A 15,919-nucleotide genomic window follows, 5' to 3' on the forward strand; every position below is an offset into this window, starting at 1 on the left:
AAACATACCGAGAGTCTCAAAATAGTACCTGGCGGGCCGCAAATTTGAGACCACTGCTATAACAGTATGAAAGAAAGAAGCAAGCATGTTGTGACATATCTCAAAGTTACTCATGCACAGTTGTTGCTCAGGTCGATTCTAACATTCTAAGAGACAGGATATTAGGAGAGTCCTCATGTGAATCAAGTAAGAAACTGCTAGATTTGGAACACCGTTCAGTGATAAAAATTTCTCACAAAAGAGGGGAAAAAGCCAAAGGAGATCAAGTTACCAAGTTTATTAAAATTTTGATATAACACTAATTGTAAATTCTAAGTGTTTTACAATAAAATAGGGGAAAACATTAAAAAATTCTAAATATATACCGGACAAAGAAACAAAAGGGAAGTAGGGAGAATTACAATTTAAAAGAAATGAGGACATGAAAAGTAAATAACAGAAGGGAGGTAAAGGAGATCAGAATAGGAACACAGCAGAACCGTTTCAGCTTTCATATGGATCTTTAAAAAGGAAGGATTTAAGATTTCCTTTGAATTTATCTAAGTTTTGTTTGGCCCTGATATAAGGTGGTAACGAGTTCCAGACAGTGGGTGCCATTGTAGCAAATGAACAGGCCCGCGGTGTACTGATGATTTTTAAAGATGGTATGTGCAGGAGATGCTGAGAAGAGGATTTTAGGGCTCTAGGGGGATCGTGTGCGATTAGGAGCTTATGAATGAAAGCGGGTTCTTTGGTATTTGTGGTTTTGAATGAAAGAATAACTGTTTTATATAGAATGTTGTGTGATATTGGTAGCCAATGTACATTTATTAATAAAGGGGTGACGTGATCAAATTTCTTCATATTTGTAATGATTTTGATTGCAGATCCATGAACACATGACTGCAGTTTATGATGAGTCTGCCCCATCATCTTACAAAGTTAAATTTTGGAGCAAACAGTTTAAGAGTGTGGTAGAGAGTCCATTGAAGATGACCCTCACACTGAATGGCCTGTGGAAGCAACTTCCACAGAAATGTGCAAGAAAGTTACAGATGAATTAAGGTTTCCCAAATAGCTGAAGAAATGGGCATCTCAGCACGTACAGTTTGGAAAATAATTAATGAAAAGTTGGATATGTGCAAGGTTAGTGTAAAATGGGTTCCAAGAATGCTGATGCCATGTCAGAAGGCCACGAGGCTCCAGTGCTGTCAGGAGATCTTGGAGATGCTCTGTGAAGACCAAGTAAACTTTTTTCATTGTTTGGTGACTAGAGATTAGACTTGGGTTTATCACAGAGATTCTGAGTCTAAAATGGAGTCATGCCCCCCAAAAGTTCAAGACAGAAAATTCTGCAGACAAAGTCATGGCAATTGTCTTCTGGGATGATGAAGGCTATTGCTTCTGGAGTTCATGCCACACAAGACAACCATAACTGGGGGAAGTTATGCCAACACAATGATTGCTTTGCAGGAGTCAATGAGGAAAGTCGAGGAAAACTCATAGCAGGTGTGCTTCTTCTTCACATCAATGCGCCAGTGTACATGTCCCAACAATCACAGGCTGCTATCCGAGAATGAGGGTGTCAGCAGCTGAATCATCCACCCTACATTCCTGACTTGGCTTCTTTGGATTATTTTCTGTTTGAAGTTTTGAAGAAATCTCTCCGTAGACAGCATTTTTTAAGTGATGATGTCAAAGAAGCTATGATGTCCTGGTTTGAAGTTCAAACAGAAGAATTCTTTTCAAAAGGGATTAAAGTCATTGCAGGAAAAGTGTATGGAGCTATCAGTGGACTATATTGAAAATTAATAATAAAAAAAAAAAATCCTTTTTCTTTTCTACTGAGGTAGATAAATTATTGAATGCCCCTCTCATATCTTTATTGTAAGTGATCAGCAAAACATTTGTAGTGGAATGAATATATCCTTTTCCCTTGCGTAATGTTTGCTCTTCTCTCTAGTCCTTCATGTTTTCCTATCCCTTTCCCCTATCTGGCCATCTTAGACCTTGTCCCAGCAGTCTTCCAGTTGTGTTGGTAGATGGTAACTTATGTCTTCGGTAGTCCACGGCACTCTGGCATCCAAAAGAAAACAGTATAGATGACAGAGAATTACTACCAAGGCTATAACATAGGCGAGTATTTGCAGTAAATTTGACAGATGAAATTATACTCTGGTTTAGGAGTGAGGTTCATTACCCTCATGGTATGTGCAAAACTAAACCAAATGGAAACATTACCTCCTCAGTGAAAAATTGTAGCATGGTTAACTCATCTTCATCTGGTGGCTTGCTGCCTTAATTGTGTATTTTCTGAAGAGAAGTGGTGGTGGTAATAATAATAATAATAATAAAAAGCACCACCAGATTAGGGACCATTGTGGCTTCCATGTTCTGTTCTAACTTCTAGTTACAATGGGTAAAAAGGATGCAAGTTTAAAAGAGAGTCCAGATGAGCAACCTGGCAGAAATCTTTCACTGGAAAGGAGGCTTATGAGATCATGTCTGTGTGTTTGTGCTTTTCATCCACTGTTGACTTGGTTTCCAATGTATATAATTTTTTTTCTGAAAGAGGGTCCCAAACATTAAATAAATTGTAGACAGGGGAATCGGCTACTTAAGAAACATGCTGGCATACTAGACTCAGATCCAGTGGCATATCCTGACAGCCAATTTTGGGTGGGCATGAATCCAAAGTGGGTGGACATCACTCTCTTTCCCTCCTTTCCTACCCCCTTCTGCCCGAGCAGCAGACTCTCTCTCTCTCTCTCCCCTCCAGCCTGTACAGCAGACTTGTGTCTCCCTCATTTCCCATCCCTCAGCCCGTGCAGAAGATTCTTTCTCTCCCTCCCTTCCCACCTCTTCCAGTCCTTGCAGCAGACTCTCCTCCCTTCCCACCCCCGAGCCCGTGTACCTTTTCTTCAGGTCACCGACAGCAGTTCCTAAATGTTGGCTGTGGCTGACCCAGAAGCCTTCCCTCTGACACATTTGCATTTTGCATCAGAAGGAAGGCCTTTGGGTCAGCTGCCGATAGCATGTAGGAACAGTTGCTGGTGACTTGAAGAAAAGGTAGGCAGGCTGGGTGATGGTAAGGGAGGGAGAGAGTCTGCTGCACAGGCTGGAGGGAATAGGGAGGGAGGGAAAGAGAGGGAAGGCTCCCATGTCAGCCACCTGCAACATGTAGGACTAGCTGCTGGGTGGAAGGGCCTGATCCCAAACGGCAGATGAGGCCCGTTTAGGCCCACCCATGGTTATATGCCCCTGCTCAGACTGAAGTTGTCTATCATCTGCCCTGTATAGTTTTACAAGCAGTCAAAAGCTAATTGTTTTCTCTTTTCATACAAGTAAGAATGACTGAATTTCTATAGGGTTTACTTACCAAAGTTCTTCAGTCTGGATTGTTGGAAGTAGCTCACCAATCACTGGTGCAGAGTATCCCCATAAATCCATACCCACTTTATTGACAAGTTGGCAGGGATAGTTGTTTTGATTTTGGTAGTATTTTCAATGGGTCTGTGGGTGCTTAGTACTCCTAATATTGGGAACTCCTCAAATAATTTGTGTTGCAATTAGCACCCCCAATCATTTTAACAACTTTGGGGTAAATTATCAGGTGGTGTCAGTGAGCATTTTGCTAACCACCGCCAGTGTTATTCCTGGATATTCAATGCCAGGCCATGTCCAAGCTTTGGCATTAAATTTCTGGTTTATGTGATAACGGCTAGCACTTAGCCAGTTAAGTTGATATTCAGAACTTAATTGGTCATGGGTTGCTGCATAAAACTGTGTTTTATGTGAGCCCGTTTATGCAGTTATCCTGGCTGGTTAAGTGTTGAATATTGTCACTTAACCAGCCAAGTCCCGAATCTGTCCCTGGAAATAGCTGGTTTTCATTTAGGCGTAACTGCTAATTGTCAGCAGTTATAACCAGTTAAGTGCCACTGAATATCAACAGAAAGCTCCGAACAAGCCACTTAGTCAGGATTTGTTTCTGGTTGATTAAATCATTTTCAATATTGACCAGTTAGCTCTTAAGTGAGGGACTGCCATAGGTATGATCATGATGCATGATTTATGTGTGAGGCACCGTTCAGGAAATTTATGGTATTGCTGGGAATAGATTTGATCATTTAAAATAGTTTAATCTGCTAGAAATGCCTCCTGGCTGGTTAAATCACTTGTGTGGGGCTACAACTACTATTTATCACTTCTATAGCGCTGAAAAGCGTACGTAGCGCTATCTGCTGATATTCAGTGGCACTTAAACTGGTTGGTGCTGCTGAAAGTTGGCTGTTATGTGGATGGGCCAAGGGCAAAGATGGCACTTTTGCAATTTTTAGTGCCAATATTCAGCACTAAACTGTTAACTTAAGTGGCCATATTGGACTGCATAAAACACAGTCCTTCCTTTATGTGACATTACTTAGGTGATTAAATGCTGAAATTACTTGTAACAGTATACGAGATAGCGAGCCACATAAACCCTGGATATTCAGTACCCAGGCTTGGCTCAGCAGAATATCCAGAAATAATGCCGGTAGCTGAATATCCCTAACTTTTCAAGACACATCAGAGTGTCCAAAAAGATCCTGATTAGAGAATGACATGGGGAAAAAAATCTGTCCCTGTCACTGCCCTGTCACTGGACCACTGCCCCGTCCCCGCAGCATCCACCCTTTCCTCTCGCCCTTCAGCGGCCCGAGAATCTCCCTCCCTCCCCCTTACCTTCACGGCATAAAGAAACTTAAGGGAGGGAAAGCTTGCGGTCACCTTCCCTCCCTCCGGCCAAATCTATCTCCCTCCCTCCCTCCCCCTTATCTTCGCGGTGCTTTAGAAAAGAAACTGATGCCAGCGAAGCCTGCCTGTGCCGCCCTGCAGTCGCGTGTGTGTGGGTGGAAGCTTCTCCTCTGACGGAACTGGAAGTTGCATCAGAGGAGAAGCTTCCGCCCACATACTCGCAACTGCAGGGCGGCACAGGCAGGCTTCGCTGGCTTCAGTTTATTTTCTAAAGCGCTGCGAAGGCAAGGGGAGGAGGAGAGGGAGATAGATTTGGCTGGAGGTAGGGAGGGGGCTGTGCGCAATCGGTGACCGCGCGCCTTCCCTCCCTTAACTGCGGGGACAAGGCCATTCACCGCTCCATGGGGCGGTGGATGGCTTTGTCCCTGTGCCCGCAGTGAGCACTTCCCCCCACCCCCCGTTTCGGCTAGCTGCGGGTAACTACCACCGTGTCATTCTCTAATCCTGATGTGTACTTTTGGGGGGAATGAAGATCGTTTTGTGTGCAGATGTTGAGGAGTAGCCTAATGGTTAGTGCAGTGGGCTGAAAGTCAGGGAAACCTGGTTTGCTTCCCATTTCAGTTTCTTGTGACCCTGAGCAAGTCACTTAACCCTCCATTGTCTCAGGCACAAAACTTAGATTGTAAGCTCTGTAGGGGCAGAGAAAATATCTGCATATAATATATGTAAGCTTCTTTGTTGTACCACAGAAAAGGAAATATATCAAATCCATGGTTCCTTTACAGCTCTAGTCTTCCTTAGTTTATTTGGAACATCTTGTTTTCATTTTTAGATCACCATGGTCTGCCATACAAAAAATGATTTTTATCCATACCTTTTCACTGAATTACCATCCCTGTGATATACTAGAATAGCCCATCTTCAGTAGTCTGTAGACTAGCTGTTCTCTAAGGGAGGGAGGGAGGGGGAGGATCTCTATGCAGGATATCCATTACATCAGGCAAACCAAAGTGTAGTGAAAGTACTTGCTCGCTGAATTTCCTTTATTCATAATAGGGCAATATCACAATCCCTTCTAGTGTTATAGCAAAGACTTTTTTAAAGCACTGTATGCTATTGCTGCTTGAATACAATAATCATAATTGGTTTTATATATCACAGAACAATAAATGTCTCTCAATGTTTTATATGGCACCTGAATGTTCTCAATTTGGAAAATGAGACAACCTAGAACAGAAGGTGGTTTTCTTCTGATTGACATTATCTTTGTGATCTCCTGATATCAAACACTAGCCATATGCATTTTGGGCTGACTCAACTTGTCCTGGTATGCTGCATTAAGAAAGGGGAGAAAAAGAACAGTTGAGGCAAAAGACTGAGCAAGCAAAGCAAAGATAAATGAGATGTTAGAGAGGTTGCTGCTGGACAAGTGGAGCATAAAGGGGATCAGAAAGTTAGTGAGGACTGCCACATGGGAGGGTCAGGGGAGATACTCTGCTGCCTTTTTGAGGCAATTCAAGTTTGAGTACACAAGCCCCAAAGGGAACAGGGGAGGTGGTTATGTCCACTTCCATGGTTAAGATCATTCTAAGAGAACACTCAAAAGCAGAAACATATAGTCTGGTATGGCTTATTTTGATATCGCTGCATTTAAGTCACTAGTTCAATTGCTGGTTTTGGGACACCTAGATTATTGCAATATAATATATCAAGCAGGGGTAAAGAAGAATATCTCCAGATTGCGACTCATACAGGATGTCCGGGGGTGGTACTTGGAGAGACCTCCCAGGAAAGAGACTTGGAGCTCTGATCGACAAGTCAATGAAGCCGTCCGCGAAATGCACGGTGGCGGCGAACAGGGCAAACAGAATGCTAGGAATGATAAAGAAGGGGATTACAAACAGATCGGAGAAGATTATCATGTCACTGTCCCAAGCCATGGTGCGCCTTCACCTGGAGTGCTGCGTCTAGCACTGGTCGCCGTACTTGAAGGACACAGTACTACTCGAAAGGGAAAAGAGAAGAGCGACTAAAATGGTTAAGGAACTGGAGGAGTTGCCATACAGTGAGAGATTGGAGAAACTGGGCCTCTTCTCCCTTGAAAAGAAGAGACTTGAGAGGGGACATGATCGAAACGTTCAAAATACTGAAGGGAATAGACTTGGTAGATAAAGACAGATTGTTCACCCTCTCCAAGGTAGGGAGAACAAAAGGGCACTCCCTAAAGTTGAAAGGGGTTAGATTCCGTACAAACGTGAGGAAGTTCTTCTTCACCCAGAGAGTGGAAGGAAGGACTAGAAGGTGGCGAATGTTACGCTGATCTTCAAAAAAAGTTTGAGGGGAGATCTGGGAAACTATAGACCGGTGAGCCTGACCTCGGGAAAGATGGTAGAGGTGCTGATAAAGGACCGTATCATTGATCACCTTGACAGACACGGTCTGATGAGGACCAGCCAGCACGGTTTCAGCAAAGGCATATCTTGTTTGACGAACTTGCTGCACTTCGAGGGAGTAAACAGGCAGATAGATAAGGGTGACCCGGTTGACATCTTCGAGGGAGTAAACAGGCAGATAGATAAGGGTGACCCAGTTGACATTGTATATCTGGACTTTCAGAAGGCGTTAGACAAGGTTTTGCATGAATGACTACTTCGGAAAATTGTGAGCCATGGAATCGAGGGAGAAATACTCATGTGGATTAAAAACTGGCTGGAGCATAGGTAACAGAGAGTGGGGGTGAATGGGCAATACTCAGACTGGAAGAGCGTCAACAGTGGGGTGCCGCAGGGCTCGGTGCTTGGACCCATACTTTTCAACATCTTCATAAACGATCTGGACATAGGTACGACGAGCGAGGTGATTAAATTTGTGGATGACATGAAGTTATTCAGGGTACTGAATACGCAGGGGGATTGCGAAGATCTACAATGTGACATAACCAGGCTCGAGGAATGGGCATCGACATGGCAGATGCGATTCAACGTGGATAAATGTAAAGTAATGCATGTCGTTAAGAAAAATCTCAGGCAAGAGTACAGAATGTCCGGGGTGGTATTTGGGGAGACATCCCAGGAAAGGGACTTGGGAGTTCTGATTGACAAGTCGATCAAGCCCTCCACACAATGTGCGGCGGCGGCGAAAAGGGCGAACAGAATCCTAGAAATGATTTAGAAGGGGATCACAAACAGGTCAGAGAAGGTTATCATGCCGCTGTACCGGGCCATGGTGCACCCTCACCTGGAGTACTGCATCCAGCACTGGTCTCCGTACATGAAGAAAGACACAGTAATACTCGAAAGGGTCCAGGGAAGAGCGACTAAGATGGTTAAGGGGTTGGAAGAACTGCCATAAAGCAAAAGATTAGAGAAACTGGGCCTCTTCTCCCTCGAACAGAGGAGATTGAGAGGAGACATGATCAAAACATTCAAGATGCTGAAGGGGATAGACTTAGTAGATAAGGACAGGTTGTTCACCCTCTCCAAGGTAGGGAGAATGAGAGGGTATTCTTTAAAGTTGAAAGGGGATAGATTCCGTACAAACGTAAGGAAGTTCTTCTTCACCTGGAGAGTGTTGGAAAACTGGAACACTCTCCCGGAGGCTATCATAGGAGTAAACACCCTCCACGGATTCAAGACAAAGTTAGACAATTTCCTACTGAACAAGGATGTACACTGGTAAGGCTAGTCTCAGTTAGGGCACTGGTCTTTGACCAAAAGGGCTGCCGCGTGAGCGGACTGCTGGGCGTGATAGACCACTGGTCTGACCCAGCAGCGGCATCCCTTATGTTCTTATGTTACAACTGGAACCCCCTTCCGGAGTCTTTTATAGGGGAAAACACCCTCCAGGGATTCAAGACAAAGTTGGACAAGTTCCTGCTGAACTAGAACATACGCAGGTGAGGCTGGGCTCATTTAGAGCACTGGTGTTTGACCTGAGGGCCACCGCGTGAGTGGACTGCTGGGCAGGATGGACTGCTGGTCTGACCCAGCAGTGGCAGTTCTTAACACTGTGATGAGATTGATCTATGATTTGAAAAAATATGATCAAATATCTCCACTTTATCGTGAATTGCATTTGCTGCCCATGGAGGCCTGTATTATTTTCAAATTCGGCTGTATTTACTATAGAATCATAACAGGCCAGGCTCCCTCTTATTTGTTAGATGCATTCACAGTCCCTAATCCAAAATATTTTTGCAAAGCTTGTGCTTTTTTCAGTTATCCATCAGTGAAGGGTTGCAAGTTTAAAAGACATGAACGTACATTATCATATCAGGCTGCTCTTTGGGGCAAAGATTTTTGGCAATTATTCTTTGTATCTGTTTCATATTTGAAGTTCAGAAGACATTTGAAGACCCATCTATTTTCTAGATTTTTGGGTAATTAAATTTCTTAATTGTTCTATTTGTATTTACAAGTTAATCTTTTGTAAACCACTTAGATCCTCACGGTTATGCAATCTATAAGTTGATTTTTATGTTTGTTTTTTATGTTTATGGCATGGGTGTCGATCATTTTTAACACTCCTTCAGATCAATAGCTTGGAAACCAGCACCAGATTTTCTGTTTTATATTCATGCACAGTTTCTGTAGTATATGCTGCTTCCTCCTCCTCCTGCTCTATCCCTTTCATAAAGTCTGTCTCTCCTGCAACCCCCTCTCCTTTCTTCTCTCTCCAGCCCACTCTTGTTCATCATAGCTATTCTTGTCAGTTATCTATCCTCAGCCTCCCACATGATCCTGAAAGACTGTGTGTGTATGTGTGTGATCTGCTGATTTATGTATTAGAGGTATATTCTAGTTATGTTAATGGGAAAACATTTCTCTACAAAACACATTCTGAGTATATCTCTAATGCACACATCTAATTTTTTTCAATAAGATTTTGTTGACTGTGATACCTTTCTATTGTGAAACATAAGAAATATCCAAAGATAATATCTGATCTTTCAAAGTCCTGCTCTCAAATGTGATTTCTCCAAATGAGGCTTGTGTTTGTGGCATGGTCAATAACTGTAATGATATCAACTAGATGCTTTACAATTTAGTGAAAAAGCTGTTTGGATCATTTATTATATGTTAATCAGGTTTTCTATTTCACCTTAACTTATTCTGTTCAAGGTTGGATTACATTACAAGAGGTTGGGTCAGCTATCCAGGAAGTTACAATGGATAATTTGACATGGACATTCAATAGAGTTGCTTGTATAGGTAGATCAGTACAGTTACTAATACATTTAGTTCATAGTTACAAATACTTAGTTATAAGTCCAAGTAGGTCATCGTTGGCTCATCGTTATGTCCCAGGAGTTGCATTAGTCAGTCTAGAAATGTGCGGAGGAACTAAAAGAAATCTCGGTGAATCTGGAAGATGTGCTAAGATAAATAGACAAGTTAAAAAATGACTACCGGTAATCACCTGGTCCAAACATCTCAGGGTACTAAATGAACTCAAACATAAAATTGCTGACCTGCTGTTAGTGATCTGTAACCTGTCACTAAAATTGTCTGTAGTACCTTAAGATTGGAGGGTAGCCAATGTTACGCCGATTTTTAAAAAGGGTTCCAGGGGAGATCTGAGAAATTACAGACCGGTAAGCCTCACTTCAGTGCCGGGCAAAATGGTAGAAACAATTATATAGAAATAAAATTGTGGAACATGTAGACAAACATGATTTCATGAGATGGAGTCAGCATGGGTTCAGCTGAGGGAGATCTTGCCTCACCAATTTGCTTGACTTCTTTGAAGGTGTGAATGAACATGTGGATAAAGGTGAGCCGGTTGATGTAGTGTATTTAGATTTTCAGAAAGCTTTTGACAAAGTTCCTCATGAGAGGCTCCTGAGAAAATGAGAGCCAAAGTTCAGTTGTGGATTAGGAATTGGTTATTGGATAGAAAACAGAGGGTAGGGTTAAATGGTCATTTTTCTCAATGGAGAAGAGTAACCAGTAGAGTGCCGCGGATCACAATATTACATACATATTTCAAGACTTGCACAACATAAAGATCCTCTACATCAGCAAAAATCATAAGATTATATCATCTCAACCACTCATCTACTACATTACTTCAATCAACAGCACAAATCTAATAACCTGCAAAAAAGATGATATTCAGAAAGTAAAAAATTAATTCAAGAAGCAGAATATTAGCTTTAAAAAAGAACATAAGAAATGCCTTCTCCGGATCAGACCTAGGTCCATCTAGTCCGGCGATCCGCACACGCGGAGGCCCATTTAGCTATTCCTTTATGGAGACCCGGATTTCCCGTATCCCTCAATATGATTAGCAAGAAGGTATGCATCCAACTTGCGTTTGAAACCCAGAACAGTAGTCTCCATCACAACCTCCTCCGGGAGAGCATTCCAAGTGCCCACCACTCGTTGTATGAAACAGAACTTTCCGACGTTAGTCCTGAACCTGCTGCCGCTCAATTTCAGGCTATGACTTCTTGTCCGTGTCACATCTGAAAATGTTAGTAATGCTGATTCCTGGTCTATTTTGTCAAAACCTTTTAATATTTTAAAAGTCTCTATCATATCCCCTCGCAGTCTTCTCTTTTCGAGGGTGTACAGTCCCAGTTTCTCGAGGCGTTCTCTGTAGCTCAAATTCCCCAATCCTTTGACTAGTTTCATGGCTCTCCTCTGCACCCTCTCCAGCAGAGTTATATCCTTCTTAAGATATGGAGACCAGTGTTAGACGCAGTACTCTAAGTGTGGTCTGACCATTGCTCTATAAAGTCGCATTATAACTTCTTCCGATCTACTCGTGATCCCCTTCTTAATCATGCCCAACATCCTGTTTGCTTTTTTCGCCGCCGCCGCACATTGAGCTGAAGGTTTTAGCGTTCTATCAATCACTACCCCCAGATCCTTTTCTTGTTCGCATTTGGTTAATGTCACCCCCATCATCCTATATTCATGTTCTTTGTTTTTCCTTCCCAGATGCATCACCTTGCATTGGTTTAAGTTAAAATTCATCTGCCACTTTATCGCCCACGTTTCCAGCTGGTTGAGATCCTTCTGAAGATCCTCGCAGTCTCTTTGAGCGCCAACCGCCCGACATAATTTTGTATCATCTGCAAACTTGATTATATTGCATGTTGTTTCCTCTTCCAGGTCGTTTATAAAAATATTGAACAAGATAGGCCCAAGAACCGAGCCCTGAGGCACGCCGCAAGTCACTTTCACCCAATCCGAAAATTTCCCATTTATGCTCACCCTCTGCAATCTGTTTTCTAACCATTTGTTGATCCATCTGTGCACTTCTCCTCCTATTCCATGACTTTGTAATTTACTCATGAGCCTTGCGTGCGGGACCTTGTCAAATGCCTTCTGGAAGTCCAAGTAAATTATGTCCACTGGATCTCCCCTATTCATTGGTTTGTTCACCTTGTCAAAAAATTGTAGTAAATTTGTCAAACATGACTTCCCTTTCCTGAAGCCGTGTTGACTAGCTCTTATCAGGTTGTGATCCTCCAAGTGCTCTACAATGCTTGAACAAACAAATGGGTCTTGAACAACTTTCTAAATTGCAATAGATTTCTATAAAACCATAAAGTACCAGACAATGCATTCCTCATAAATGGTCTAGCTATAGAGAAACAAGCTCTTTTTGAGACACTTGTTTCTTGTCATCTGAAATGACTTGAGGTCTTATTTTTGGTGGTGAACCTGATTCTCCTTAAACAAAGCTTCAGTATAACAGTATAGTTCTCCACACACATCCTAAGTTCCTTTCTAAGGTAGCTTCAGAGTTCCATCTTAATCAGTCAATTCTTCTCCCAGCATTTTTCCAAAACCTAGTGCCCATTCTGGTAGATGCACAGTGTGCACATCTTGGACTGAAAGTGAGCTTTGATCTTCTAGCTGGAGTGAACTAGCTTTTGAGTTTTTTGGTTTTTTTTTTTGACCCAAACAAGATAGAGGCAGCCACAGGTAAACATTCTTTATTCAATCAGCTAGCAGACTGCATCTCTTTCATCTATGTCCAGGCTGGGCTGACCCTGAAGGGTCATGTCACGACTCACAATGTCAGAGCCATAGTAGTGTCTGCATCCCACTTTAGGACAACTTTCATGTAAAAGATTTTCATAGCTGCAATTTGGTTTTCAATCCACACATTCACTTCTCATGCCTGCTTTGAGCAGAATACCCATTATGATAGCTGGTTTGGATACTCAGCTCTGCAGAATTTCTTTGGAGTCTAGACTCCAACTCCACTCTCCTAGGCCCATTCTTTCTTTTTTGTTCAAGGCTGAACTTTTACAACAGACCTGTGTTTGTTGTTAGTATTATTAGTTCTGGTTGGCCTTGCCATTGCAAGTCCTATTGACCACTCATTGTGGTTTTTGGTGAGCCTGGTAGCTATGGATTCTCAAATGTGAGAATCTGTGCCCTGCTTGTTCTTGGAGAAAGTGAAGTACTCACCTGTAACAGGTGGTAGTCGAGGATGGATAGGGTGGAGCTAGAAGGATGGCCAGTAGGAAAAAGGAGGTATTGATTCCTCTGGTGAGACCTCATTCAGAATATTGTGTACAATTCTGGAGACTTCACTTTCAAAAAGATGTAAATAGGATGGAAAGCTACTAAAATGGTTGGTGGTCTTCATCATAAGGCATATGGGGACAGACTTAAAGATCTCAATATGTATACTTTAGAGGAAAGGCAGGAGAGAGGAGATATGATAGAGACATTTGAATACCTATGTGGGAAGCTCCGGAATGAGAGGGTTTAGGATAAAGTTAAGAGGTGATAGGCTCAGAAGTAATCTAAAGAAATATTTATTTTTTTACAGAAAGGATGGTATAGCAGATACATGGAATAGTCTCCCGTTAGAGGTGGTGGAGACAAAGGCTGTGAATTCAAAAACGCCTGGGACAGGCACTTGGGATCTCTTAAGAGAGAGGAGGAGATAGTGAATGCTGCAGATGGGCAGACTTGATGGACCATTTGGCCCTTATCTACCATCATGTTTCTGTGTTTCTGTATCCTTCTACCTCCCTTAAGAGCTGCATTCTTATGCTTTTTTTAATGTGACTTGCATTCTTATGCTTTTTTTATGTGACTTGCACTGGACAGCATCCACACCAGGGCTCTGTTGGTGATATCATCCAAATGTGATATTTGTCCTGCTACAGATGGTTAACTTATCCTAAATTTTTAGCCCTCCTTAAGACTCACCTTTTCCAATGAGCTTTTGGCATGAAGAACTGAGTTTTTATTCTGGTGGTACAGCATGAGTTTGGTATTATAACCTGTTAATGTGTTTTATATTTTTACTGTTCTATTTATGTATTTCTGACTATTGTTTGTAAACTGCTATGATGTTTAACTGAATAGTGGTCTGTGAATGCTCAATAAATATAAACATGCTAAATAGTTAATTTGATACATCAATTTTTTATTTTACATAATTTGTGATAACTCAAAGTTTTTAAAATAATATTGGAGATTGTGATCCTAATAGGTTGAAAATTGAAGGAAGAGCTATTTCATAACTCGAAATAAAGCCATTTTTAACAAACTCCTTTTCAAGTTGGACTTTGGATTTCTGTCTTTCCTTTCTATTGAAAGATCCTCCTTCCTCCATGGTCTCCTGGATAACAATATTTGTGAATTACATATTAAGTTTAAGCAGTCTTTCAATGTCCATGGGAAATATTGGTCTAACGCTTATTCCCAAAGCTATTGACCTTGATTTATCACTGGTTTCCAGTTATAGACCAATAACGAATATTACTTTCTTCACTAAATAGACCAGCAAATTGTAATCCTACAATGAAGATTTCAATATTCTACATCCATTTCAATTCAGCTTTAGGCCTTTACATAGCATAGTTCTTACAGTGTTGGAATCTTACTGTATGAAGGACATCCAATGTTTTATTACATTTTGATATTTGTTCTGCTTTTGATATGGTCAGTCATGAAAAAAATGACTTGTACATTAAGGGCTCTTTTTACAAAGGTGCGCTAGCTTTTTTAGCTCACGCACCGAATTAGCGCGTGCTGTAGCGTGTTCTACCTGAAAAACTACCACCTGCTCAAGAAGAGGCGGTAGCGGCTAGCGCGCGCTACTCTGCGCGTTAAGGCCCTAACGCACCTTTGTAAAAGGAGCCCTAAGTGACTTGGAAATTTTTGTTGTCTGTGTTGGTTATTAGGCATATATTGCAATTAGTTTCTTCCTTCCTACCACCTATTCAATGTCTTTGTCTAACATTTGTATTTTTTGAGACCCCTGAACACCTGTGTTCTGCTTTTAAATATATATGTACACCGCCTAGACTAATGGTAGGCAAACTCATTTGTCAAAAGAGCCAAAGATCAGCAGTACAACGATTTAGATTTCTTTTGAGAGCCATACCCTGCGCCCGCTTGCGCTGCGACGGCTACGTCAACCCGACTGACACCCCGCTCGCCCGCACATAGTTGAAATCAATTTGTGGCAGAGCCTAGAGAATGACATGGGGAAAAAATTTGTCTCCGTCCCTGTCCCGTCTTTTTGATGGTACCTTAATGTCTGTTTATACCAGTATTATCAATTGTATAGACCACGTGAATAGGTGATCATCCTCTCACTTTCTCAAACTAAATACAAATAAAACTAAAATCTTATGGTTAGTAATACAAGTTTTACTACTTGGGATCTAGTTAGGTACTTGGGACCTGGGTTGGCCACTGTTGGAGACAGGATACTGGGCTTGATGTATCTTCGGTCGGTTCCTGTATGGCAATTCTAATGTTCTTACTATTATTTCCCTAGCAACAGCAGCAGATGAATCCAAAGACCAATGGGATAGCACACATCTACCAGCAGGCGGAGATAGAGAAACTGATTTAACAGGTGGTTCCATTGGCTAGCACTCCTCCTGTATCTCCAGTATTCTCTATCTCCCAGCAGGAAATGGTCGCTATTCAACTAGCTCCTGAATTCTGACTGACTGAAATTTTATTTTCTCCTATTGAGGTTTCTCTTCAGTGAGACTGCCATTCTGTTTCTCCTGTTGAGGTTTCTCTTCAGTGAGCTGGCAATGCTATTTCACCTATTGAGATTTTCTCTTCAGTGAGACAGGGGTATCTGGCTTTAGGGGTTACACCTGGGCTCCCCCCAGGTTCCTGCCTCACCCTCCCTCCTTTGCTAGAGGGTCTGACTGGGTCTCAATTTTTTTCTTCTTTCCCTTCTCTGTAAAAAAAAAAAATAG

General features: G+C 42.0%; 1 protein-coding gene across 15 annotated transcripts in view; it reads left to right on the plus strand.

The window, feature by feature from the left end:
- The window catches only part of R3HDM2 (R3H domain containing 2), a 462,276-nt gene that overhangs the window by 132,982 nt on the left and 313,375 nt on the right, over nt 1-15,919 (plus strand). For 6 of the 15 annotated variants that reach the window (XM_033936659.1, XM_033936660.1, XM_033936666.1 and 3 more), the window contains exon 1: nt 1,105-1,125. The exons of 3 other annotated variants lie outside the window; for them this stretch is intronic. In XM_033936659.1, coding sequence (XP_033792550.1) covers nt 1,117-1,125 — 9 coding nt within the window. In that variant the 5' untranslated portion in view covers nt 1,105-1,116. Of the gene's footprint in view, nt 1-1,103; nt 1,126-15,919 lie in introns of those variants that run through there. 6 more of the 15 variants (XM_033936667.1, XM_033936672.1, XM_033936668.1 and 3 more) reach the window with 2 other exon arrangements.

The sequence above is a fragment of the Geotrypetes seraphini genome, chromosome 3 (assembly GCF_902459505.1).
Source record: "Geotrypetes seraphini chromosome 3, aGeoSer1.1, whole genome shotgun sequence".
Taxonomy (NCBI): Eukaryota; Metazoa; Chordata; class Amphibia; order Gymnophiona; family Dermophiidae; genus Geotrypetes; species Geotrypetes seraphini.